The sequence below is a fragment of the Pipra filicauda genome, unplaced genomic scaffold (assembly GCF_003945595.2).
Source record: "Pipra filicauda isolate LSUMZ 115617 unplaced genomic scaffold, ASM394559v2 scaffold245_size1146780_pilon, whole genome shotgun sequence".
NCBI classification, from domain to species: Eukaryota; Metazoa; Chordata; class Aves; order Passeriformes; family Pipridae; genus Pipra; species Pipra filicauda.
Genome location: NW_024104360.1, coordinates 547,692 through 574,107, shown reverse-complemented (window position 1 = coordinate 574,107; position 26,416 = coordinate 547,692). Strand labels below are relative to the sequence as shown.

The 26,416-nt window shown below is 40.6% G+C and overlaps 1 protein-coding gene and 1 long non-coding RNA gene across 2 annotated transcripts; one reads left to right on the top strand and one right to left on the bottom strand.

Annotated features, from left to right (window-relative positions):
* The first annotated feature begins 1,511 nt into the window (after positions 1–1,511).
* Positions 1,512–23,422, top strand: OC90 (otoconin 90). Its single transcript, XM_039381888.1, has 14 exons — positions 1,512–2,220; positions 5,933–5,998; positions 6,218–6,277; positions 6,537–6,711; positions 10,151–10,263; positions 10,762–10,890; positions 12,405–12,446; positions 12,867–12,923; positions 16,478–16,528; positions 18,773–18,919; positions 19,271–19,369; positions 20,937–21,111; positions 22,175–22,281; positions 22,738–23,422. Exons 1-14 carry the CDS (start codon positions 2,175–2,177, stop codon positions 23,046–23,048), a joined length of 1,578 nt encoding a protein of 525 aa, XP_039237822.1. The 5' UTR covers positions 1,512–2,174; the 3' UTR covers positions 23,049–23,422.
* Positions 18,705–21,206, bottom strand: LOC113983162. The gene is made up of 3 exons (XR_003539012.2): positions 19,722–21,206; positions 19,235–19,357; positions 18,705–18,898 (listed from the first exon to the last, which is right to left on the bottom strand). It is a non-coding gene; the product is annotated as an uncharacterized LOC113983162 (long non-coding RNA).
* Positions 23,423–26,416: the final 2,994 nt, after the last annotated feature.

The window sequence follows — 26,416 nt, the reverse complement described above, 5'->3', positions numbered from 1 at the left end:
CAGGACTTTGCACTTGTTGAACTTCCTGAAGTTCCTGTTGGCCCATTTCTTCAGGGTGTTGAGGTCCCTCTGGATGGCAGCACGACCCTTTGAAATATCAGTCACTCCTCTCAGTTCAGTGTCATTTGCCAACCTGCTGGGAGCACACTTTGCCCCATCATCCAGATCATTGATGAAGATGCTAAGCAAGACTGGACCCAGCACTGACCACTGGCACACACCACTAGTCACTGGCCTCCAAATAGACTTCGTGCCACTGACTGCCACCCTCTGGGCCCCACCATTCAGTTTTCAACCCACCTCACCAGGCACGTCCAGCACAGATATCAACAGCTTCTCTATGAGGATCTTATGGGCCACCGTGTCAAAGGACTTTCTGAAAACCATGTAGTTCACAGGATCTGAAGGAGCCAAGCCTTTTCTTCATGTGAGTATTTTCACAATTTCAGATTTGTCAAACTTCTCCATACCAAAATTCAGTGGACAGTTTGCCTTTGTTGATGGACTCTTTACAGGGTAGTTGTGTCTGTCCCTGGCAGAAAGCACACCTTCCCAATGAGGAGAAGCCTTCCCAAAGCTCATTGACTCAACCTTTCCCTGGATTTGTCTCAGCCTTGGATCAGAGACTCCGTGGATAGACAAGAACAGACTTCTCAGCCCTGAGGAATGCCAGTGTTTAAAGCTGTGTAAATTCTCACTCATCTTTCATCACTGAACACTACCTCTTGCTAAGCTATTAGAGCCACATTCACATGCCCAAGAGATTTTGTGAGTGATTAATAACAAAGGGATGATTGTTATTTAATTACAGCCAAGAGTATTAGGGAAAGTTATTATACAGTGAATGCACCTGCAGAACAGACTTCTCAGTATAGATCCTTTACATGGCTGGAGCCATATTGCTAAATACACTGTGGGCATAATGACTCTAAGGAATCTTATGCAAGAATTAATTAATAAATGTTGAAGTGAGTTTGATAAAGGAAGTGATCACATGGGTGACATCTATATACAAGTGGGTATAAATAACTTAGTACTGACTTTGTTGAAATCCATTTGTCTTCCATCCAACTGCTTTCGAATAATATCCCTCAAGGTAAGCCTTTCTCAACGTACTCTATAATACGGGAATCAGGAGGAAAATGATGTAGAATAATCTATTTGTGACTGTGGAGTTGTAGACTAAAGGGTAGGTAGAGAAATTTGGGATGGTAAACTATAAATATTTAAAGCTGTTAGATTTATAACCTCACTTCCTGATGAAATATTACAAGATTTTATAACAGAAATGAATGTAATATTTGAACTTAGAAAACAAATAATCATCAGGAAGTACATATTTGAAAACTGATATATAAATATTCATTTATTTGTCTGTAAAAAGCTCCATGCCTGACTTACTTGGAAAATCATTCTAAATTTAGAGTAACCTGTGACTGTAGTTAAAAACCAATCTTCCATTTAATGAATATCAATTCAAGACTTTTAGCTTCAGAAGAATTCTTTACGCATTTCTGTAAGGTCAAGCACAGCCAGAACTTGAAGATCTCCAAACATCATGTCTATCATTAGGAAAATTTATGATACGTTAGATCAGTCTCAACACAGGTTAGAATAAATGTTTGACTACAAAGTGGGAGAGATTTTTGTGATATGAAACGAACTCATATAATGAATTGAAGATTAACTGGAGTTAATAGAAGTAATCCCAGAATATCTTTTCATTTACACAGTGTTTCGTGATATCTGCATTTAAACATGCAAAGAATTGTTCAAACATCCTGTTAGATCAAGGAAAATGTGAAAACTGCAAACCAAAAGAATTTTGAATTGCATCATTTTGATGCTAAATTGCACTTTCACAGAGTCTGTTGACTCACTTAAAACAACACCAAAATAAATATTTTCAGTCAGATTTGTAGAGGACTTTGGTAAAATTTGAAGGATACATAAATATCATCATTTCTGTAACATGTGCATTTGCTATGATAAGGGTAAAAAATTAATTGTATCAAGCAGAAATATATTCAGGCTACAAAAGAATGATTTTCTAAGCTAATGTCTTCCCACTTCCAGAGTCAAGAGATAACATTCTGCCTAATATTTTACTTAACTCACCAGGCACACCAGTCTACTGTGTGGCTTTTTTTCTTGTCTTTGGATTAAACAAAAAAATGATTGTAATTCTGCTGATGTCTATGTCTGTGGTGGTGTACAGTGGTAAGTGGCAATGTATTTTTATCATTATTTGACATTATGCCAAAATACTATTTTAAGTATGAGCATTTGGAAACAATCCTTTAGAAACATGCCTTCTCTCCCCTCAAATTTGGATGTTGTTGTTCAACATCCAAATGCACTTAAATAGGTTTATTTATGAAGTACTTATAAAAATATTTTTCTCAGGACATCTAGTGAAGCAAGAGATATTTAGTGGGGTTAAAAATATAACCAAAAAATTGCTACTTCCCTTTGCTAGCACTTGGTCTATTTAAATCTTTTAGACTCCAAAAATTGCAGGTTACATATACAGAGATTCTACTCATTAAGTACACGTGTATTGTCTTAATTCTCCAAACTACTCAGTGCATCCTGAAATATAACCTCTGTTCACATAAAGCTCCTCTTTCAAATTTTACTATGAATAGGATTTTTTTCTTCATGTGACTCATTAGATTTTATTGTTATGATTGAATGAACATCCCAGAGACAGGGATGGGGGAACATCTCAAATTTCTGCAGTCCCTGCACTGTGTATGAATGTCAGCAAGAGTTGTGAAAAGAAGGACTCTTAGAAGGTCTAACATCATTTCTGGTCAATCCACGGGGTTATTTCTAAAGGGAAAAAAAAAGCTCAGGACAAACTCTGCACTGACCTACTTCAGCTTCACCAGTTGCCTCTCTTCTGAGTGTTGCTTGCATTGGAATTCAAAAAAAACCCTGGATCTAACACAAGAAACCACACAGGGTAAAATATATTGATGAAGCTGAACTCTAAGTCTCCCCTATATGGAGAGAAATCAGTGAGAATATTTACATTTCCCACTGCAGTGATAGAGAATGCTAAAATACCTGTACCATTTATTAATTTTAAAAAATTATTTTAAATTTTTAATAGAATTTTTTAATAAAATGTTTAAATTTTATTAATTTTTTATGTTGATAGTGCACTCAAAAATATCTGGTCACTCATAAATTTTTCTCACATAACATTTGAAAGAGACCCCAGAAACCTCAAAAGGTTGTGCAACAGTGTTTAGATTCTTTTCGCCCAGCTAAGCACAATCTAAGCACAAAGATTTAAAATGTTACCATGTTTAGGTTTGGAGAGGATAATTGATTTATATTTGTGTGGGATCTATTTTGCTGATCTCTGCTTTGAGACTGAAGCAAATATCCGTACATGAAGTAGCATCTTTGAGAGGAGTTAATGTGATTTACCTTGAATAAATCAAATAGGTTGGGTTTGATGCACCCTGACTTTTCCTGGCACAATCGATATTTCTTCTCCCCAAGGATTATAATGACTGTACCTGTGCCCTGTATTATGACATTTTAATGAGCCACAATTGCAAAAAAACCCAAAACAAAACTGGAGGTACACTGATGGTTTTTTGATGGACTTTTTTTCAGGCAACACTTCAGAAAACTCTTGTCAGACTAGGAAAGTCACAGATGCAGAAACAATTTTACACGTAACTGAATGTTGAAAGAAATTCCATGGATAACATATACAAAGGGAAAGCCCAAGAGCTGATGTAGGACACAAGTCTCAGAATATGTGCCAAGTTTTTAGCAGATTTTAGAGAAAGGTGAGGGAAGCTGACATCCTCAGGGTCTTCTGAGATTTAGAGGATTGAGTTTTATAGTGCAACCTTTCACTGGCTGTACAGGGAATGATATAGGACCAGTAGCTCCAAATACATGTTACCAAAAGAAGAAAAGAGAATAATTAATCCAGAAAGTATTTTCTCTTTGTTCCTCCCCCCCCTCCGCCCCCCCCAATTTAAACAAAAGTGAGCAATCTTCTTAGCAAACATTGGTTCGTTGATCTTGACTTAGTGACAATTGGAAATATTGTTCTTTGTAATGAGAGGATTAGAATAGCCAATGGTTTACCAAGATGCTGCCCTTGTGGCAGAGATTCTTTTCCAGGGGGAACTTCAAACATTTATGTGTTAACTGTGTGTACAGTTCAGTTTGCTGAGAAGAACTAAGTGCAAGTGAAGGATACTGGAGCAATCACAGCTTCCAGCAGCCCTGGAATATGGCTCCATCAATTTTCTCTTCTGATGCATTTCAAATGAATGGGATTTTCATGTTTTTCAAAGTTTTGCTGAAAAGACTAAATGATCATGGCTGTTCATCAACGGACACTGTGTTTGAGCCATGGTGTTATGCAAACCTGGCCCTAGATGCACTCGGTAGAACACAGCTCAGAGGAAGGATATTTGTCATTGCAGAGGAAATACAGGTTTTAAGCCTGAAAATAAGGGTCAGTTTTTCTTTAGCAAGCATATATACAAATATAGCATTCAATGCTGTTTTTGAAAATCATGCCATTATTTTTCTTGAATCTAAATTCCTTATGGCCATCAAGCTTTCAACAGACTTGTTCCAGTTCTGTGAAAAGGACAGCCTTTATCGGGAGACCTTTTCTGGATTGTGGAAAGCAATTTTTTCCCCTTGGATCTGCTGCAATGATGGACATTTCTGACAAATTACTGTGTATCTGAAAGCTTCTTGTGACTAAGGCTTTCAGGAAAAGAATAACACAAGAGGTAGCACCTCTTTCTGCCTCACTCAATCCCCTATCCATATCTTGCAACTGAACTTGAGAAATGAATTGCTGGATTGTTACCATGAACATCTTGTTCATGCCACAAAAGTTGTGGGCATCCTGAGAAAGCCCTTATATGTGATTAAAAAAAAAAATCCTATTTTTTCCTAATCCTTTGCTAAACATGCAGTTAAGCTTTACACCTAAAAAGCCACTACTCTGCTTTACTCTCTTCCACCTATATTTATGGCAGGAAAATGTAACAGATGAGCAAGAGAACTCTTTCCCAGAATCTTTTGTAGAGAAAAAGGACAGCTTTCCTAATGCCAGTTATTCTGAGACATAAGATATGCCATATATTTAACATTATGGTTTTTTTTAATTTTCAGTTTTTAGATTCTTGAGACAGTAAATACCCTTGACTTACTATGTTTTTTAAAGAAAAGCTAAATTTAAATAAAACCAAAGTAGCACATTTTCTTCTAAAATCATCCAGAGGAAAAGAACAGGTTAGAAAATGGGAAGGGAAATAACAAGTATTAGATTTCACTCTAATTCAAGACTTGGCAAACAGAAAAAAAATGAAAGTGTTGAAAATATACCAAATATACCACAGCATCCTCAAAAAGAAAAAGAGAAAATTAACTTTATGAATAAATAAATAGTGATAGGAAGAGAGGCAATGAGGCAATAAGGTAATAGCCAACAAGACTCAGAAAAACCAAACAACTTGTCTTCAGATAACCTTGCTTCAAATAAGAGCACAGGTTTACAGAGTAGAAATATTTGGGGCATAGTTGGGCACTAAAATAGTTTTAAATAATTCTCCTGATTTATCCCAGTAAGGGCTAATGTTCAGGTGAGCACAGGAAGACAAAGGTTAGCACACCCTCAACAGCAATACCTGTCTAATAAAGACTGGTTTTTGAGCTGAAGTGGATGTGACTTACCTCTTGCTTCTGGGCTTTCCTGGGTGTGGGTGGAGCTGAGCAAGTGCTTCATGGCTTTGATAAATCAGCTTGTCAGTGCAGGAAGGTGTTCAAAATTCCTTCAGGGTATGTGTCATAATGAAATATATGTTGCTGGTTTACTGTGTTGTTGTGTTTTTTCTTTTAAAAACCTTTTTCTTCTGAAATTTGTTTGCTGAGATAGGTGGCCAAGACCTGGAGCCACCAGCATTCCTGCCAGAGCTTCTTAACACGCCTGAGAGAATCTTGAGTAAGAATGGTTTAAACTATACTTTCTGTGTTCTTGCATGGCAGTGGGGAATCCCTCCTCCTCCAGAAGCATTGCAGGGAAGTGGACTGTGAGCAAATAGCTGGGAACTCATCTCAGAATGGTTTAACACCTGAAGCAAGACCAGGGACAATCTAGAGACAGTTACTGTCATTTACTTTTCTTAAAAATAAGTGTAGTTTGTTTATTTTTTTCATTTAGATAATGCCACACTCTTCAACGGAGTCTTTCAAAATGTGGAAAGTGTTGCATTATTTTTTGGTAAGTATGTGTTCCAGTTGTACTTGAGCACTGAACAGAAATCCTGTAGAGTTTGCTTTTATATGCTTACTGAGAAGAAACAGGAGTTTTTGAAGCTGTAGATTTCCCCAAAGACTACTGTAATACTAAATACTGCTGAGTGCCAAGCACTGCTCAATGTCCCTGTGTTACTGCCTTGTTTAGGCTTCATGTTCATGTGAATGACCCACTCCTGGCTCACCTCCATTTACCATGTGTTTTATGACTGTTCCCTTTCCAGACTGCCTGGGTTCTCACTTCACCTGGTTACAGTCCATCTTCACTAACTTCCCTGCCCTTCTCAACTTTGTGAACAAGATGAAGTGTGTTACTGGGTTTTGCCCCAGGGATTTTGAAGACTATGGTTGCTCTTGCAGGTTTGAGATGGAAGGGCTCCCCGTGGATGAAGTTGATGAGTAAGTCATATCCATGAGATGTCCTTTTCTGCCCTGACTGTCTCTAAATGCCCTCATGCTCTGATTATCCAAAGCATAACACGAGTGTAAATGTTTTCAAGACAGTTGTGAAAAAAAAAAAAATTATTTGGGAGTAAATAAGACCCACACCATCTGGCTCTGTTTAATTAATCATCACTCGCCACTGGAATGTCTGATATGACCAACGAAAGATAACTTCAAGTCTGGTATATCAGCCCTTCCTGTGTTATTCCTACCTGCTGGTGAGCACTGTCTGCTTTGCTGGGCCAACAGCTCGTGCCAGTTGCCTCAGAGCACGGCTTGGGAACAGACCTTTGTGAACAAAACCTCATTCATCCCTTGGTACTGGGGAATTCTCCAGAACAAGTAAATCAGTGACAAAAACTGGAGGCCCTGTTAATAAAGAGAGTGGGGGAGCTCTAATCTGAGCAGTTTGGTGGGTTTGCAGTTTTACCAAACTGTTGGTATTGGGGGCTGTGTAATAAACCAGCAATCTAAGTTCATAGTGGACTCTAATAAAAATCTTGGCATCTGAGGGGGATTTAGGCATCAGCAGAATCAGGTTACAGCTAAGTATGACTTTAGGTGGCGTAAGGAGCTTAAGTAGATCATGCCCTGAGTGCCTTTGTACACGACAAGGTTGTAAGACATGAAAGCATCAAGGCCAGAGAAGAGCAATGTAGCTCAATGTTTCTTCTCAGTACCATGCACCAGGAAAAAAACCATCCAAACTCCACTCTGTGCTTTAGAGGGACATTGCCCCAGACTGACTGGGCTGGTGAGAAAAAATGTAAGCTTGGGCCAGGACAATCAGATCATTGTTCACTTACGTCAGCAGGGGGGTTAAAAGGAAATTCAAAGAGAATCAAGATACATTTATGTGTTTGCAGAAAAAAGTGTTTCCAACAATATAATGTATTAATTCCCTGCATGAAGACAGCAATGGCTCAGAAAAGGCTGATGCCTATAGCTAGATGAAAATTAATCCATCCACTTTGCAGCATGGGATGGCTGGGAGAATGGAGATCTAACTCTGCTGCTGGAAAACAGCCATGGAACTTCTCTACGAAAGGTTTTCTGAACAATTGTGATGACATCCTGAAATGAAAGCTCGAGTCAGTTCAATGGATTGATACCCAAAGAGCTGAGCACCTGGGCTTTTGCTTCACTCAGCTTTATTTTAATGTAGACCAGCATAAAACCAGAAACTACAGAACCATCCATCAGCAGGTTTGTCCTGAGAAACATCCACAGAGTCAGTTTGTGTTTACAAATTGGTTTCCAGCCCCAGGGTGAGGTATTCTTAGCAGCACAGAAATCTCACTGCCGTGTGCAGCGAACGGGGACTGACTATTGCTTTGCCACTGACACAGATGTGCCCTTGGCTCAAGAGAGCCTCCAAACCAGTGGCTGTTATGTGTTTGTCCCAGAGACAGTTCCCAAAGTGCTGCAACTTTTTTCACTAACTTATTTCTTAAAAACTAGTTTAGCAATCCTTGGGTTTTGTCCCTGTCATTTCTGTTCCACAGGAAAGGGCTGAACACCTCACTGCAGGTTTTTAAGGCATTAGAAAGTGCCTTAGTGCCTATAAACCCAACCCTTTCCTATTTCCCAGAGTAGTTAATTGTCATATCTAAATTAGGAGCCTAGTCTACCTCCATAGTCCACATGAAAAAGAAGCATGACCAGGGGACAATCCATGCCTTACAATCTCCTGCTTACAAAGGCAAAGTAAGTAAATTTTCAGATTAACTGGTGCAGTAAGTGTTGATGTAATTGTGATACTCTAAACAAACAAGAACTGCATGGAGCTTGTATTAGACTAATTATGCAGCTAGAGGAGCTTTCAAATGCTAACACATCACTAGACCTCAGGCAGAGACAGGAGTGTTTTGAGACATGTCATCAGCTAGATCCTTAAGACCCTGTTCCTGATGGAGCTCACAAACTTCAGCCTCACCTCTGAAACAAGGCACGGTAGAATTTGTGGTGCAGAGGAGCCACCAGGGCCTCTCTGCTGAATGCTATTTCATTTGTTAGCTACATTATTTGGACTCCCCTGGTTGTGAGGACAAATTAAATATTGTAACCATGATTTATCAATATAGTAAGTGATTAAATATTAAATGTTTTCTAAATATAGAAAGTGAGAAAGTGCACTTATAGCCTAGAAGGGAGCCTGGCAAGGGACAGGTGTTTGCTCTGTGCTCTAATCACCGCGGGACTGTTTTGTCCCCTGGTGCCTCAGAGCTGTGGGTGATGTGTAATAACATGTTTCACTGTGCCTTTAACAAAAATCCCATGTGAGCTTAACTAAATGCAACTCCTTACTTTGTGATCACAAGTTCACCCTTCCTGGCAGCAGCTGCTGGATGTGGGTGTTCACGTTGTCGTTACACTTGGCATGGTCCAGGCCAATGGCAATTCAATAACAGACCCATATGCTGAGTCCCTTTCTCTGAAATGAGGATATTTCAATCTCAATCTAACAGCAAACTTCTGTTTAATCTATACAACAATTTTACATGGGTTAAATTATGACTTCAGTCTTTTACTGGTGTTTCATTTACAGCTGATGTCAGTGTACACAGATGCTGCTATTATATAAAAGCAGATGATTTATCTGTGCAAACAGGTGAAGAGAGGATTGATGAAGACCTTGTTGTTTTACTGGAATTTTTATTGCTATTCACAGCTATAGTGGCCATGCAGGCATTTGAGGTTTGCAGGACAGCAACTGTGTAGGAAAACACAAGGTTTCTGACTGCCTGTGTTGTGTGGAGGTAGGAGAAAGCTGCTTCACTCCAGTGTGAGAAAATTATTTTGTGGCCCTTTCCTGTGGATAAGTGGTGCATTTTAATTCTAATTGTTGCATAGAAGTAAAAGAAATAGAGGATGACAGTACCTGTATTTATGCAGTCCCAATGAGACACAGGGCATTGCAAAGCCATTAACCCTCCATGAGTGCCAGGTTCAGAGTAGTTCTCCAAATTTGCAGTGGGAAAGGTTGGGACAGGACTGCATCCAAGACCGCTAGAGTCGAGCCATGGGACAATGTTTGTCAGTGAGGTGACGGTGCTGGGGGGAAGTATTTGGGCACTGACAGTGGATTTCTTATTTAAGCTGCCTGTAGACTCCTTGTCAGCTCAGTACCACAGCAGGACAGAAATGCGTGGTCACACACAGCACGCAGACCCGCTCCCACAACTCAGTGCTGAATCCAGATATCTTTATCCGACTACTTTCACTCAGAGAAAAGCAGTACCCAGCCTTTCTTTTGTCTGGGGATCACACCATGGATCCCCCTTTTCTCCTTTAGCACCTTTTGCATTGTTGTGCAAGAGCAACATGGCAGCATTACAGTCTGACTTCAAACTGAAACTAAATTGTGAGAACTCTCTGTTATTTCATTCTTAAGATGCTGCTTCCAGCACCGCAAATGCTACGAGGAAGCACTGGAGATGGAGTGCACATGGGACCCATCAAAGATTTCTACAGATGTCAGCTGCTCTACTGAAAACCTGACCTGTGGTGAGATTAACCTGTCACAAGAGCTAACACTGGAGCCTCACTATGACCAGAAGTGCATTCTGGTCTATCTACCAAAAGTCATAGACAAATTAAACAGAAACCACCAGGGCTTGCCAGGGCTCCTGCAACAGGCAGCCTCTCCCTGAGGTTTCCCTGACTTTTCAGGACCACTAAACACTGCTTGAGATGTCTCTGCACAACAGAAATGCAGCAGATGCGGAGTAGAGACCTGAAAAACAATTCTCTTCTGAGGCGTCAAGTCTGATTTTTATAAATGAACCAGAGAGGCAATAATCTTTTTGCCAGGCATGCCAGACTTCATTGGTTTGTGTTTCAAAACCAGTGTTGGACTATGAAACTTGACTGTGTTTGGCATGGAGAAGCTCAGTATAAATAGGTTTGCACTAATGAATACAGGCACAAACCTTACAGGGAGGAAAAAGAAGGTGGAAAATGTTTTTCAATAGTGCCTTGTTTGGATTTTTGTTTTATTTCCAGAGTCTGGGGATCCCTGTGAACAGTTCCTCTGCACCTGTGACAAAGATGCCATTGAATGCCTTGTGAATGCACATATTAACTCTTCCCTGAATGGGCTGGATGTCTCCTTCTGTCCATCTCCAATTACAGGTAATAATAAGGATCTGATCCACTGCCTCCTCCTGCCAGTTTGTCTGCCAGTATCGAATCTGACCCAAGGAGAATGAAGCTGTAGCTGGGTGCTTTCCTGCCATAAACCTGGCAGTCTGTCCTGTTCTCAGTTTCATGTGTCCTGCCCATTTACTGCTACTCAAGTGAATATCAGGAGAGGAGAAGGCAGCAGACTAATTGCTGTCCTGGAGCAGGTCCAGGAGAGGTTACTGGGATGGGGAGGGGGCTGAAACTCATGATGAAAGAGAAGGAGGCTAGGGGGAGATGTTTTTGCTATCCTCAGTACTTAGTGAGGTGTGGAGAGAAGATGGAGCCAGACTCTTCCTGGAGGTGCATAGGGACAGGACAAGAGGCAAGACACACAACTACAACAGGGAAGTTCCAGTTAGATATGAAGAAATTTTTTTCTTCAGGAAGGTCCTGTCAGCCTTGTGAGGCTTTTTGCAGCTGGAATGAATGAGTGATATGTGTGATGAGGTCACTAGCAGGAATGCTAAAGATATTGCTGGCCAAAATCTTCCCTTGAACCATGCAAAAACTAACTGGAAAAGTGAGAAACAGGCTTATTCTGGTCAGTTACTTGGTTTCCATTTTGGAAGGAAAAATCCCTGCTAAAGGTGAAGGGGATGTTTATGTCCACTGTCATACACTGATCCCAGCTCTGTAGCTGAAATTACAGCCTTGCGAGACCAAATACCTGTCCTGTGGGAGCAGGGCTGGATTAAAAACTTCATTCCTATGGATTGCAATTGGAGCATGGCAGGGGGAGGACCTTTGGACTCCCAAACTGAGGGAGATGGGAAAAAGCAACGTTAGCTTTTCTAATCCTTTTGGCTCATAGTCACAGACCTCGGTGCTGAGATCAGGCATACACCTCTATGTCATGCTCTGGATGTGTGCATCCCCTCCTGAGTAGGTCAAGGGAGAAGAAAATGCCCCAGGCAAGTTGCATGGAAGCCAGGTTGTTTTTTGGGGGGTTGTTGTTGTTTTTTTTTTTTTTAAGACATTAATCTTTCACTGGGATCAGATGGCCCTAATGTACAGTATGGTAGTTCCCAGACACTGCAAATAAAGGGGAAATTGTTAGGTGCTAACAGGAAAATCATGCTGGTTTTACCACTGCTGATAAAGATGGATTAATTTTTAGGTCCTGGATACCTCCACTGATTTTAGGTTCTCGATTATATTTCTTGATATGAAAAAAAAGCCTTTTAATTAAATATTTTTATTTAGTATTCAGTCATGTTATTATCCTTCTGTGTAGCTATTCTGTTCAGTTCAGATTTTGGGGGGAAAAAATCCTATCTGGTAAATTTACAGGAAAAGGATTTTGGTAGATTCTTTATTACAGAGAAAAATTTTAGTAAAATGGGTATGTGTTTGACTAAACCTTTGTTTTAATAGGAATATATTCAATGAATGCCTGACTTATTCAGATCAAACAGTGACAAATCCCCTTCTCACACTTTATGACAGACCTTTCTCTTTTTCAGAAACAATCAGCAACAGAGAGCTGACAACACGTCATACAGAAGGTAGGTCATCTCTATAATTCTTTGTCTGGAACATATTAAATTGAGACCAATTTATACTCAGAAAAATAACCTGCTGAAACAGGAATTTAAAGAATGGTGATTGCTAGCCAATTCCTATTTTTTTTATGTTGAAACTCTTTGAGATTATTTTTTATTATTGTACTCTATGTTGCTGAGTAGAATTTAGTATCAGCATGGTATAAGTACTAAATCAGAATTTTAATACTGCTACTGTAATTTTAAATAATTAGGTTTATATTTTCTATATTTATATCATAAAATAACTGCACAAAAAGGACAATAATAATATTTAGAAATAAATTCTCTTTTGATTACTCTTATCATGTTATGCCAAGATCCAGTCTAAGGAGCATCCTAAGCCATGAGTCTCTGGAGTTAACAATGCTTTTCCTTTTGCAGAGCTCCTTCATCGTGGGACTGATGAAACATGGACAGTGACTGCATCTGTGGAAGAAGGTTTGCAACTTAGAGTGCAAGAAGCTCTGTTTTCAGCTCCCAAAAGCTGAAAGAATACAAGCTGTTCACTTTCTTTCTGCCCTTCTAAAAGGACTGATGTAGAAGCAGATACAATGTTTTGGTGATTGAATTCAAGACTGAATGGGAAGGTGCAATTTTTCAATTTGTGCATGTAATGTGTTTAACCAGTGTTTACAGTAAGTTTCCCAAGAGCTGAGAATGAGCACTCTGCAACAAAATCTGTTTTCACAAACAGCCTTTTTTTCCCCTGGGAACACAGGCTGGAGCAGGTGAGCTGTTTGGCAGAGACGTGCTGTGTGGGTGCCAGCCACTGGACCCACAGCTATTTGCATATTTCTTGTCTTTAAAGAGATGTTTGTTTAATTCCACAAGATCAAGCAAGAGCAAGAGGAAAGACTGAACATGGTTTGTGGCAATGAGGCAGCAGTTTGGTGATTTATTTATTTGTAATGCAGAGATCCAGGTTGAACTCTTCTCACTCTGGTGCCTCCTGGGTGAGTCCCTAAACCACGAGACCAAGTGGTTCTTGTGACAGTCTTCATTTTTTTTCCTGCTACAATCAATGTTTGTCTTATTGAGGAGTCTATGCTTGCAAAAACTCATTGCTGCAGTGTTGTAGTTTGAGACCCCCAAAATCCAATTCTTGAGTCCAAGCTCCCCTCCCCACATCTCAGCCAGTGTGAGATGGGTTTTCCAGACACCACACAAGACTCAGTATGGGGGGAAAGGGGATTATATTACAATGACTGTACAAATAAATATCACAATACATCATATACATAATCTTAACTATCTTTCCTATGATAAATCAGTATTTACAATGGATCAATCTTTTCTCCCTCCAATAAAAGTCCAGAAGGGAAAAGGAAAGATCCTTTCCACTCTTTGAGTAGCAGTCTCTCTAGGGCAGCAGTCTCTCTTCTATCTTCCATGCAGCAGCTGTAGCTGGATCTCTTTCCATTACACACGAGGAGGGTCTCCAAGCCCCTCTCAGCCCTTCGACTTCAAGCAAGGGTCTTTCTCTTCCGTGGGCTGCGTTCACCAGGACAAAGGTCGCTTCACCACGTCATATCACGAAGTGCAGGAGTCTTCGTGACGGTCCCTGTCCTCAGGGGATTCAAGCTCCCTTGCAGAGCTCCCGTGCTCTGTCTCAGGCTGTTAGCTTAGCAGCAACAGTGGCGGGGAGGGCAAAGTCACCCCCTCCACATTCCATCTGGCCATCCCAGTCCAGTTCCGGGACATCTTTGAGCTTCTCAGCTCCTCTCTCCGGTGCATGCTGCATTTTAGGACTTCCATCCAGTAGGAGTGCACCCCCTCCACTTAGGAGAGGTCACAAAAGGGTTTTGGGGGGTTTGTTTTAGTTCTTACCCCAAACTTTGTCTCTGTAGGGCTTAGTTCTGCTCTCTCTCTCCATTAGAGATCTCTGTGTCTTCCTTAGCTGCATGCCGTCTCTGCTGCTCCTTATCTCCTTCTGGCTCTCTGCCACTGTTCTCCGGTCAGTGCTGTTTCTGCCGCTGCTCCGTCTGCCCACTCACGATGAAGAAAACTCTTTCAGCTTTCTAGCTACAGATCTCAGTCCAGTTTACCACTGTCCAAGTTCCTGCAGCCCCCCAGCTGGGGCTGGGGGGGTCTAGCCCCCCAACGGGCCTCTGGGCCCCTTCCTTGTGGCTCTACAACATGGCCACTTCAACAACAACAACTACCCTTCTTTTCCAGTCTGGCTGTTGATATGTTTATATCTTGCAGGAGCACTCATTGGCTCAACCCCAAGGGTCACCACCCCCTGGGGGGGGTTACCATTTTTTTTAACTCCAGCGGGAAAACTTTTTTTCCCCCACTACATACAGTATGAGAAAACTACTCTCTTCCTGCCTGCATGGTGAGCACTGCAACACGAGAGGCCAGGGACAGAAGTCACCCAGAGCCCTTGGTACCTCTGGGAGGGCACACCTGATAAATGAGGGCCAAGTCCTGCAGGCAGGAAATAGAGAAGGAGACAGGTCTTAGACCAGCCATTGCCCAGTTTAGCTGCTGAACTCTTGCTATGAGGCTCCTTCACAAGCAAAGCCCCACTGCCATGTTCAGAGACCCCCTATCTGCCAAGCATATGAGCACTGGGTGGGTACAACCAAGCCACTGCTTAACTCAGAAAATCACAGAATGGTTTGGGTTGGAAGGGACCTTGAAGATCAGATGGTTCCAATGCCCCTGCTGTGTGCAGGGACACCTTCCACTAGACTTGGTTGCCTGGGGAGAGGTGGAAAGTCGCATTTTTTTAGAACTTCAGAACCTGGTTTCAAGGTGTAGTGTGCTCCTCTCTGTGAGCCACTGCCCTAAGTGTCAATTTGGAATAATGAAAACCATACAGAATCTTACTTTTTTTTTTTTTTTTAAGAAACAACACTTCTGACTTTTAAAGGGTTATTTTTTCTATTATTTTTTAAAAAAACAGCACAGGCATAAGTGTGTGTACTCGAAAAGGCTGAGTGTAAGTGCTGGCTGTTCCTTCATATCTCTCTTGTATTATCAAAGTAGTTTTTTTACCAGATATTTCTCATTTTCACCTAGCAACAGCTCCAGTTTTGGTCCATGTTTTTCTAGCTGCTTCTGGGAAGCTTGGTAATAGAAAACTGAGAACTCCTGAAGGAGCAAGAGCACCTGTATTTGCACATCTGCAGCAATCTTTTACTTCCTGAAAAACAATTACTCATGCTCTCTAAAGAGGTATAAGTCCAACATAAGGCTCAAAATATTACCAAGGGATAAAAACCTGTACTAGGAATTTTAGAAAGCTGAAAATGTATCACAGATAACATACCTAGTCAGACTTTGAAGGAGACATTTGGAGAACCACCTACCATTTAATTCTCCTCGTTCAAGCCCAAAGGAGCTTCCACTTTGACAACTCTGGAAGATGCATTAAACACAAGTTAAATATCACTCAGAAACTCATTCAAAGGCAAAGGCATTCTTCTTCACATCCCAAAGCCCTAACAACACACAAAAAGAGGCAGAGATGATTTTTTGGATCATTTGATAGCCATGCTTCTAATTTGTCAAAAGGTAACTGATAAATTATATTCATTTTATCAGGTAAAGAAATAAATTAGAGGTTAGGGAGTTATTTGGCCTTATAGCTGCCCGCCCATATCTGTGCAGGCAAACACGAGGTGTTCACAAGGTGGCATCTTTCTGTGCACAACAGTGGGATTTCAGACCTAATCCTGTTTAGTCTATTTGTGTGTCAAATGGACTTCATTTTGAATTTCCCACTTCAGTCATATTTATGCTGCTTCTTTCATAGAATCATAATCCTATGTTAGTGCAAAGTACATTATTTGCATGCAGCAATGAGATTATTTTATCAATATCACTTTGTCTACAACAATCAATACACCGCTGAAAAAAATAGGCAAATCTCTCTCCATGACATGCCTGGGTCTTCCTGTTTTCAGAATAATCACTTAGCAACTATTCATAAGAGTCTGTGCTGGCAACTTGTTTTCTGAGTTTACATTTTCTATCTTCAACAGTGATTTCTTTTGAGCCCAGTGAAATGATCTTGGTGACTCCCAAAGCCAGAGGTAAGAATCTGATTAAACTTCTATTAAAAATTTGGTGGTCTTGACTCAAGGTGAAGTTGGATTTTCATTTATGAAGCTCTGTGGTGTCACAGTCAAAAATCTGCAGCACAGGATTTCTGGATAACACCTCTACTACTTCTGCTGACTCGCACATCCTTCAGCAAACCACTTCCTTTCTCCTAATTACCCTCTTTATAAAACCATGCTAATAGTGATGTTTGTTTAAGCTTTACAATGCATTCAGGAGTAGTCACTCCAGAAATGCACAGCAGAAATGTAGCAGGTAGGTCACTACCACCATGCCTCTGTTTTTTGTACAGTAACCATGAGGGACCACAGAGGAACAGCTCCTGCTCCTCCCATCCCGTCGATAAAAGGTCAGTGGCCCTCAGCTTTCCTCTTTCTTTGACTGACACAGCAATTCTTTCTCTAAAAGCATCACAGTTAAAACCCTGGGCATGGTGACAACAGGGCTGCCAGAGAATCAAATTTAGATCGGGGTCAGATAGCAGATACACAAACAATAAAACCAGACTGAGAAGCACTAGCTGTTTCTTGCCTCCAGCCACTCATTTGCACTCCTCACCCAAGTATTTCTGAAAACCTCTTCACATAAGGTTTTCAGATGTAATGGTTGGTGCTGTAAATTACATTCATAGCATCTGCTGCCAGAAGGGTTCACTTTGATTTTGCCTCCTCCTTTATTATAGATAATTTCATCAAATTCTTTACTAGTCCAAAACCTGTTTCAACTTTCACAGGTGTCTGTGCTTCAAGCACAGCCATACCAGTAGGTACAGCTAAAAATGGAGCACCTTGGTAGACTTGGAACTTTTCTGTGGCCCTCTCTGTGTAGAAAGGATTATCCAGGCAGAATGAAATGCACCAGAAAAATGTCAAGGTACACCGCATATGGAGAGTAGAAAGTAATCATTTTTTGACTCTGATTACACTGAGCAGTATCCTGTCTCCCACCTCAGTGCAGAAATTTGGCATTACTGTACAAACACTGGTGAAAATTACTAAATGTTCTCCCCCTTAATTTGAATGTATCAGAAAATCTGTGTATTGTGTTCCAGGTCTGCACAGCTCCCAGGAGATTATTTGTAACATTTATTCTTTGTGCAGAACTTCCCAAACTCTGGGTTTATTTTCTAAATCTAGCAAGAATCGCTTTCATTTCAACACATCACTGCCTCAGTGGTATAAAATGTGCATCTTGCTGAGCCATCAAAACTAGTGTGTGACTATTGATCGCTTTCTGCCACCTTTCATGGGCTTTGTTGTGTTCTTAGCAGTACTTTAATTTCTTCTAATCTGTTCTCATGTCCTATGACAGGTTATTTTCAAAACATACTAAAACCAGAACGTCAGAGAGACAAGTTTAATGAATTGGGGTTTAGTCCAATTAAAAATTTCAGCCAAAGAATTCAAAAGAAAAGCTCTTAAAATATTGAAACTCAAGCTCACTGGTATTTTCAAAGTATTTAGTTTGTGAAATGCCACATGCTTCATATTGACATTTAGAAAAAATGAAACCATTTGATAACAGTGCTTTCTTTTACAAGCTAGCTTATATAAAAAAGAAGGTTTAAAAAGAAAGAAAAAAGGATGTTAAGTATCCACAAATTTAACAAAACATTCCTGCTCAACAATAAATATATACCAATTTAATTTTTAAACTAATCTCCTGAAAATAATGTATTTATATGTCAAATCGTTTTGCCCTTGGTATTTCCTTGTTTACAACTCAGTAAACCCTTCAGTCAGCCAGCTCTGCATCAGTCAAATAATTTCCCGCTTTCACTAATGTTGCTCCACATTTTGGAACCTTCAGGTGAACAGACACTTTTTTTAAAGCAATTTACTCAGAAAATGACATCTCATGACATCTCACCTGGGCTTTATCTCTCAGTACAGCTGACTAAGAAGCAACCAACATGGTTTTCAGCAACTGGCACAGCTCTTTTTCTCAGTACACATAAAATTAAAATAAAAAATCAGCAGTTAAACTGATCATCATTAACAACAGTCCCTCCTTCTGAAAGGCAAGGAATGTGAAGAAATGACCAGTGTGGATACTCTTTGCTTTTCCAATTTTCCTGTTGAATGTTTTTTCTCTATGACCATCAATTCCCACTGGTTCTGCCTGAGGATATTATTCTGACCAGCTATCTAAAATTAAAATCTTGCTGTTTATTTTCCATGTCTTCTTCTGCTTTCCTGTTTCTGCTTGCTCAGAAGCAGATGGATTTATGGCAGCTGTGGCCCCAGTGGAAGCGATAACCACCTCCCCAGCCTCATTCCCAGGAGATATTAACTCCATGCAAGTCAAAATTGTCCCCACCGAGAAGATTTCCACAGGCACATCTGCAAGGACAAAAGAAAAAGGCAAGTAAAAAATTAATTTATAGCACTCCCCTATTCCTGTTCACAGCTATCTGAGGAGTCAGCATTTTTCATGGATATGCAGACTAACATTATTTTCTCCCTAAATCTGGATAGGTTACATAAAATGCGGGGTGCACAACACTGACTGACCCTGGAAAGGGTAGTCTGACTGGACAAGGAAAGCTTAACTGGCAAGGAAAGCTTAACTAACATTTAATGAACAGCCTCCCACTACAAATTTAACAATTTTAGAAGACTGCCAGTTGATTATCCTTCAGAATGTGCACACATCACTGAAAGAAGAATTTATTCTACCTTCACAAATCTAATCTATGCATCTGTCCTCTCCAGAGACAAGTCCTGCAAGGGGTGGCCCAAGCATAGCTTCCTCTGCAATAGCTCTGGAACCAGGACTGTCTGACAGGGGACCCAATGAACCTGCAGGAAAAGGTAAATAAGGGGTTATTTCCCCATTATAGCTGATAAAATATTCATCTACCTCTATATTAAAAGTAGGTATATATTACATATAGAGATTATAGTTACTCTAAACCAGTTAGATAAGCACAGATGTATTGGTATTTATAAGAAAGGAGATGCAGACATCTGCAAAACCTTTCGTCAGTTTAACCTCTTCTGCCAATGTGCTATCACTAACACTTAAAGAACCTACTTATTATTAGGTTATAAGAACATTTTTCATACAGTGCAAAATCTAAAATGAGCTCAGTGAATGTTCCCACTTGCTTTTAGGCAGTTCCTACTGCTTGTAGGCAGTAATTTAATCACATTTTTAAGTTACCTTGTTTTACAGCAGAAGCAATATTAGGAACTTCCTTGATCCTCATTCTGACCATTTGCAAGTCTTGCCAGAGTCAGACTTTTTCTCACCATTTCTGATTCTATTCCCATTCCTGCTCAGAGATCCCAGAAATCTCAAGACATTTCAGACCTGACACTGCTGTAGATTCACACTCATGGACTGTACCATCCATCTTGTTTGGTTTCCCAATGGAGAGAAGCAGCCCCAGAACTGGAAAAGAGCAGACATGAAGACTCAAACTAATCTTCCACCAAAGTGGAAAATTTGATTGTAAAATATCAGCTGTTAGAGAGGACATGTCAATGCATGAACCTTGTGGTTCATTCTCAGTGAATTAACATGAGAGAGTGAAGACTCAAGCAGGCATATAGGCAGAATTTCCTTTTGGAGGCAGTAAGCCAGGGTTGTCCCTGGAAGAAGCAGGGAGTCAGTCTAGAGCTGCAGAAGGGAAAATGGGATTATTTATGGGAGCGAGGAGGATGCAGAGGGAACAGAAGCCCTCCATCTCTCTCCTCCAATCCAACCAATCAGTCCCTTCAAGTCCTTTCCCTGGCAAAGTCTCAGAAGAGTCCCCCTTGACATGTTTTTCTGATATGGAACACTGTGTTCTCTCAAATCTTAGGAATAATTCCCACAATATCAGTTCTTCTTGAGTGGGGGGAGCCACAGAGACATTAGGATTGGGACATGGTGATGCCAAAACCTTGGCACCACAGCAGGCACTACAACAGATCATTCCTGCATCTGGACTAGGAGGATTATAGATTGAATTGAACTATATTTCAAATGAAACCAAAAAAGATACAGCACAACATGGTCATTGTCCAGCTATCACTGTGCAAGCACAAGGGGTATTTGCTGAATCAGCTGAGACAGAAGCCACTGAATACTCAGAAGAAAAATTTAGCTATGAAGGATTACAAAGGACTGCAAAGTATTCTCATTGCAATCCAATTTGACTTGTAATTATATTTTCAGAGGAAATCTCTCTCCCCTTTAAATATTTCCCTATCCTTCCGCTGTCTTGCTCAGCAGAATTCTAAGAGCCATAATTCATGGACTGGAGCAATAATTTACAGATTATAAAGTGTTGGCTTTCAAAGTTTCTGACAGCTCTGAAAACACTTTTGTCATGACAAGGGAGCCCCCAAGCAGTGAAAACATGATGTGTCAAATAACAACTTTGCTTTACAGTGTGTGAGCGATTAACCTTTCTGCAAGAGAGGGGAAGTGGAAGAGCGAAGAGGGAGCTGCCCCAGCTTGGAGAAATGCTGTTCTGCTTAACTGAGCGATGCCCAGAGGAATTTGAGTCTTATGGTTGCTATTGTGGCCAAGAGGGAAGAGGTCATCCCACCGATGCACTGGACAGGTGTGGGCTCTTCTTGTTTGCCATTAACTGTGGGCATTATCGTGGTGCCCAAGGACTAAAAAAGATCAGTGCGTCTTTTGTTGGGCATTGAATAGCTACGTATCAGCAGTCAGGTCACATTTTGGGGAAAAAAAATCCACTTAAATACGTTAACACATTAAATACTCTGATGTCACTAAGACCCATTCTACTGTTGCGACAGCATTTTGGAGAGGACATACTAACTCAAAATAAGAAAGGAGAATGATGGCAGGTAAGCAGAGCAGAAGGAAGGGTATATTAAAAGGGATGAGGACAAGTGAAACTTGGCTAACAGGTGGTTTGGAAAGTGATTTATGAAGAGTTAACATCCACCCACACTGCACTGTCCTTCAGAAGAGAGAAGAGCCGGACCAAAGTCCTCCTGGAGCTGCAGCCCAAAGCCCTTCCATGCCTGACTGTGTGCTGTTATGGCACGGCTGTTAATGAGGAATAATGAAGAGAATTCAACCAAAGTAAAGACATCTCCTCTGAGAATATTGTATTTACAAATAAAAATCTGTCCCTCTGTGGAAGCTGGAGCACATCAGGTCTAAATATAGCACCTGGTATACAGCACACACCTTTTCCCTACACTTGCACACAAGTAAGACTGCCCATGCATGAAAAATTAGGCTAGATGAAGGTTAGTGATCTGGCTATCGCGATGTAGTTTTCATATTTTCAGCCAAGATTTGATTACTGGAAGACACTTCTCATGGCAGATTAGGTCATGGTCACAATTGTAATTATGTGCCTTAAAATTAAAACAACCCCCCCTAAAAAACAACAGCATTGTTAAACACGTGACACCAAAGGAATTAGGAAGGAAGAAAAAAAAGTAGGAGCAAGTATAGAAGGTAAGCAGGAATAGTTCGGGTTTTCTTCTTTATAGAAAAAAAAATCCATGGTATGAAAATTTCTATAATTTCTAAAATTTCTTAGTTTTAATGGGCATTGAAAATAAAGACCTACAAATAATTGTGAGCACTCTGGGATGCAGGAAGTCTAAGTATTTTCCATTTACATCTACTGTTTATTTTAGATGCTGCTTCTCTCATCACTGTTGTATGGAACAAGTTAAGAAACTTGGATGTCATGCAGAAAGAAGTTCCAGATCTGAAGTATTATGTATTGATCATACGCCAAAATGTAAGTTTGTGTTAGAGGAAATTCTCATGTCCTGACAGTCTATCAGCATGACAGACTGAGTGCCACCATGACTGAGAGCTGCTAGGGCTGAGTATGGAGACAGAATTATTTAGTTTAGAAAAAGTTTGCAACATTTACTTTAAACTAGAGCTTTTTTCCTAGTTGAGGCAAAGATTATTACACCACTGTGCATGATGTGACCAGATCAGGTTGAGAAAATTACATTCAGACATTTTGTAATTGCAGACAGGAGTCAGCTCTTTGTGTCTTTATATTCACAAATTCAACTAAAGCCAGTTGGACCTTCTGCTGCCGAGCACCTTGGTGTCAGGCTTGTATTTAGATGGCTAAAGGTGAATTTGGAGACTAAAATTTGAGGCAGATTTGAAAATTTTATCACACATTGGCTAATTTTAACTTCTTTCAAACATTAATTCTTAAACTCTTCTTTTTAAGGCATTGGTTGGAGCATATGTGAGAAACTCCTCTGTGCTTGCGACACGGCGGCAGCCGAGTGCATGGCCTCTGCCTTCTTCAACGAGAGCCTGAAGCTTCCACATGGGCGGGAGTGCCGGGAGGAGAAAGCCTTCTGTCAAAGTGACCCTTATGAAAGGCCCCCAATAGGCACAGAAACAGGCACAGGTGTTTCCAGCTCTGAGGAGAGTAGTGAAGAGGAGGGTCCACTGCGGAGACCATTAAGAAGAGGAAAGAGAGGGACACGCCGTTCCGTTGGGAACTCCAGAACTGTGGGACGTGGAGGCAGATAACCAGCCACCTTCATGGGCTTGGGAAGCAGCACGGAGCCTTTTGCAGTCAGCCACCGTGTACCTTACTCCTCCTTACCCTCTACAGGCTGCCTTACACAGCACACAGATGATGTAATCATAGACTAGGTATTAGAGTTAGGCTGTATTAACTCATTACTGTAGGGAGGTCAGCATTACAGACCATCTATCTAGGTCAGATACAACACTAAATAATTATTTGACAGTGTTCTGTATAATTTCACTTAATTTTTATGTAAAACCTGTTCTGATCACAGACTGATTTTTGTTAACTGTGTGCTTGGTTCGGATTAAATCTCGCTGATGGTGGCTAAGTATTTCAGGTTTTTAATTAAACCAATCTGTAACTACTGCAACTCCTTTTGCAGACATTCTTCCTTTACTGAGCTTAGCAGGAAATACCCAGAAGGAAAGCTAAAGTAATTACATGAAGATGAGCTCCTTTTTCCATTCCTATCTATAGCTGAGTGTGACTCACTTCTGAGGGGAAGAGAAGGCCCAAAATGCTGGACAGACCCTTCTCTTAGGAAGTGTCTTGCCTCCCTGGGGCCCAAGTTAAGGACATCACTAGGAAACTTCCCAGGTTGGTATGGCCCTTGGACTATTACTCATTACTGTTCTTCCACGTGAGGGGCGATGAAGTCATGACGTGTAATCCAAGGGTGATCAAGAGACTTCAGCACCTTGGAATGGTTGGTCACGGAATGTGGAGCACAGGTAATTTTTAGCCCTATCCTTCCAGAAACAGACAGACCCAGTCTATTAATATCTGTCTCCATGGCTGGTGTCACTGCTAGAATTTTGGGGTTTTCTGGTAACAGCACCAGGCCTGCTGGTGTCAGATGGGATTCGCCTTTCTCACAGGGGAAAGAAGGTTTTTGCTCATGAGCTATCAGGGCTGACAAGCTTTAAAACAGACTTGAAGGGAGAGAGGGATAGTATCAGGCTGTGACAAGTCTTTAAAAGTCCCTTCCAACCCAAACCATTCCATGATTCTATGACTCACATTTGTTAGAACAAAAATTTTGCTACAAACTTCGCAGGGATTCAGATGCTCTGAAAGGTCTGGATTTCTTCTGTATCACCTCGTTCTACAGGGCTGAACTTTGTCACCAAAGTTTTCCTTAAAGACCAATGACTGTATCCTCATGATGGATACAGAGATGCTACCTGTGTTTTTCCAGATCATGCAGCAGTTACCTAAACTCCAGCATTTGATCTGTGCAAACTGAATGGTGTGAGAACTGCAGATGAAAACTCCAGTGAATGTTCTTGGATGAGCAGTTTATATGGCATAAACCTCTGGCTGGTGCTATTCCCCTCTCAGTATTTTTCCTACATTCAAACTGCAAAGGATTAGTGCAGTGCAAAAAATCCCCAAAAAACCAAAACACAAAAGCAAAAAAACCACCACACACACTCCCAAAATAAACCCCCAAAGGTGTTTAGTCACGTGAATCCCACTGGATCCCAGTGGCTACACCACCAGTACTAGTGAAAAAACACAACAGAATAAAAGGACATTTTTTAAGGGAAGGCAGAGAGGACAGCCAAGTGATGTGAGAAATTCTATCTGCAGACAAGATTTTAATTAAGTTCCTCCTTATGCTGTAAAGAAAGAGGACATCTCAGTTCTGAAGCAAAACGCTACAACTGCAAAATGCCCATTTTTGCCCTATGCTGAGGATGAGATCTGCATTACACTGGAACTTTCATCAGCCTTTTATCTTAGGGATGAAAAATTATTTTATATTTCACAGCATTTCTAAATAAAGACGGCAATGAAAAAGTGAGATAATGAGCTGAAATGGGAAAAACTGGCCTTTAAACAAGTGAATGAAGTGCACTGCTGAGCAATTATAACACCAGCTCATTTCTCTGATGAGAGCAGTGCTGCTGCTCTGAACACTGCACCTTAAAATAAAAACTCACTCCTTTCTGCTAATTATTAGAAACCAGTATTAACTTCATGGTTATACAAATAACACATGCACATACTCACTCAACAACGCTGAATTTTCTGATTGCAGAGATAGGGATGGATCATCTGAATCGATCAAGTAACAGAGAAATTACAACATAAATATGCTGTTATTCAGGCAATGTTGTCATTAATTCCTTTGGTTTTTTTTTTTCCAGTATCTCTTACTTCAGGTAGAATTTAACACCCAAGTTGTGCCATAATTACTATCACATGAATTGTGTGGATAAAGAGAAGTCTTAAAATAATCTAGCTATGATTAGCTGTATTTATTGATTCTCAGAGATCAGTGCTAAAATAATAGAAAAATGTCAAGCAGATCAAGACATTGAGCATAGCTTTCTTCTTTCTCCTCTCATTCTCACAGTCACTTTACATCATATATTTCACAGATTTTGGGCACAGATGGCTGAAACCTAGTTGAGGCTGCACTCAAATCTCACTGTCCATGTCGCTGACAAAGAGTTTAAGAAGTGTCAGTACCAATACCAACACCTGAGGATGCCACTCATCACTGGTCTCCACCTGGACATTGAGTCATGAATGCAACCATGCAGCCAATTCCTTATCCAATGAAGTGGGCCATCAGTCAAATCCATGTCTCTCCAGTTTAGAGACACCTCCAGGGATGGTGACTCCACTGCTTCCCTCGGCAGCCTGTTCCAAAATGTGGGACACCTGCTCAAGGAGGTGGGTGGTTTAGGAGAGCAGACACACACAGCTGAGGCACTCAAAGGGACCTCAGAGGTGATACAGTTTCTGCTAAAAACAGGGTCAATTAAGAGGCCACACCTGGTACCTCAAGGCTGCATGCAGTTGGGTTTTGAAAACCTCCCAGCACAGACTGAACAACCTCTGCTGTGCCTTCCCATCAGCAAGGTCCCCCAGACTCTGTGTAGGGACAGGGTTCAAGGAGAAGCAGGAACAGCAGCAGGTAAGCTCCGAGTCACCAGTCACTTGGGAGGACTCTGGGTTCCTTCCAGTCTGATTTATTTTATGACTGTACCCCCAAAACAAGGGGCAGAAAACTCACACAATTGTAAGTGACTAGAATTGACACTATAAAGCCAACAGGTTTTTTAACCAGCAAAGTAGGCCTGAAAAGCACAAGTTATTTATCTTCTCGAAGTTTATTTGCTTTTAGAAAATTATTTTTGTATCGCTGCACTCTCAAATTCTGGTGGCCTTAGAAACAGCAATGGTTTAATAGTAAATAAATGTAGTATTTTAATAATGCTGCAGTGCTGTAACATTTGCAAAACCAAGTAAAATGGTGTGTAAAACAAGCTCTATTTTAAATGCTAAAAATGATGTCATTGACATCTTAACTGTGAGCAGTAAATATAAACTGACACACCTTAGAAAAAAA

What these genes read in the sequence shown, in the direction of transcription:
- OC90 (XM_039381888.1), top strand. Translation starts at nt 2,175, where the DNA reads ATGATTGTAATTCTGCTGATGTCTATGTCTGTGGTGGTGTACAGTG. An exon ending in GTCTGTGGTGGTGTACAGTG is followed by an intron (nt 2,221 to 5,932) that starts GTAAGTGGCAAT and finishes TTGCTGAGATAG; the next exon opens with GTGGCCAAGACCTGGAGCCA. An exon ending in CCCGTGGATGAAGTTGATGA is followed by an intron (nt 6,712 to 10,150) that starts GTAAGTCATATC and finishes TTCATTCTTAAG; the next exon opens with ATGCTGCTTCCAGCACCGCA.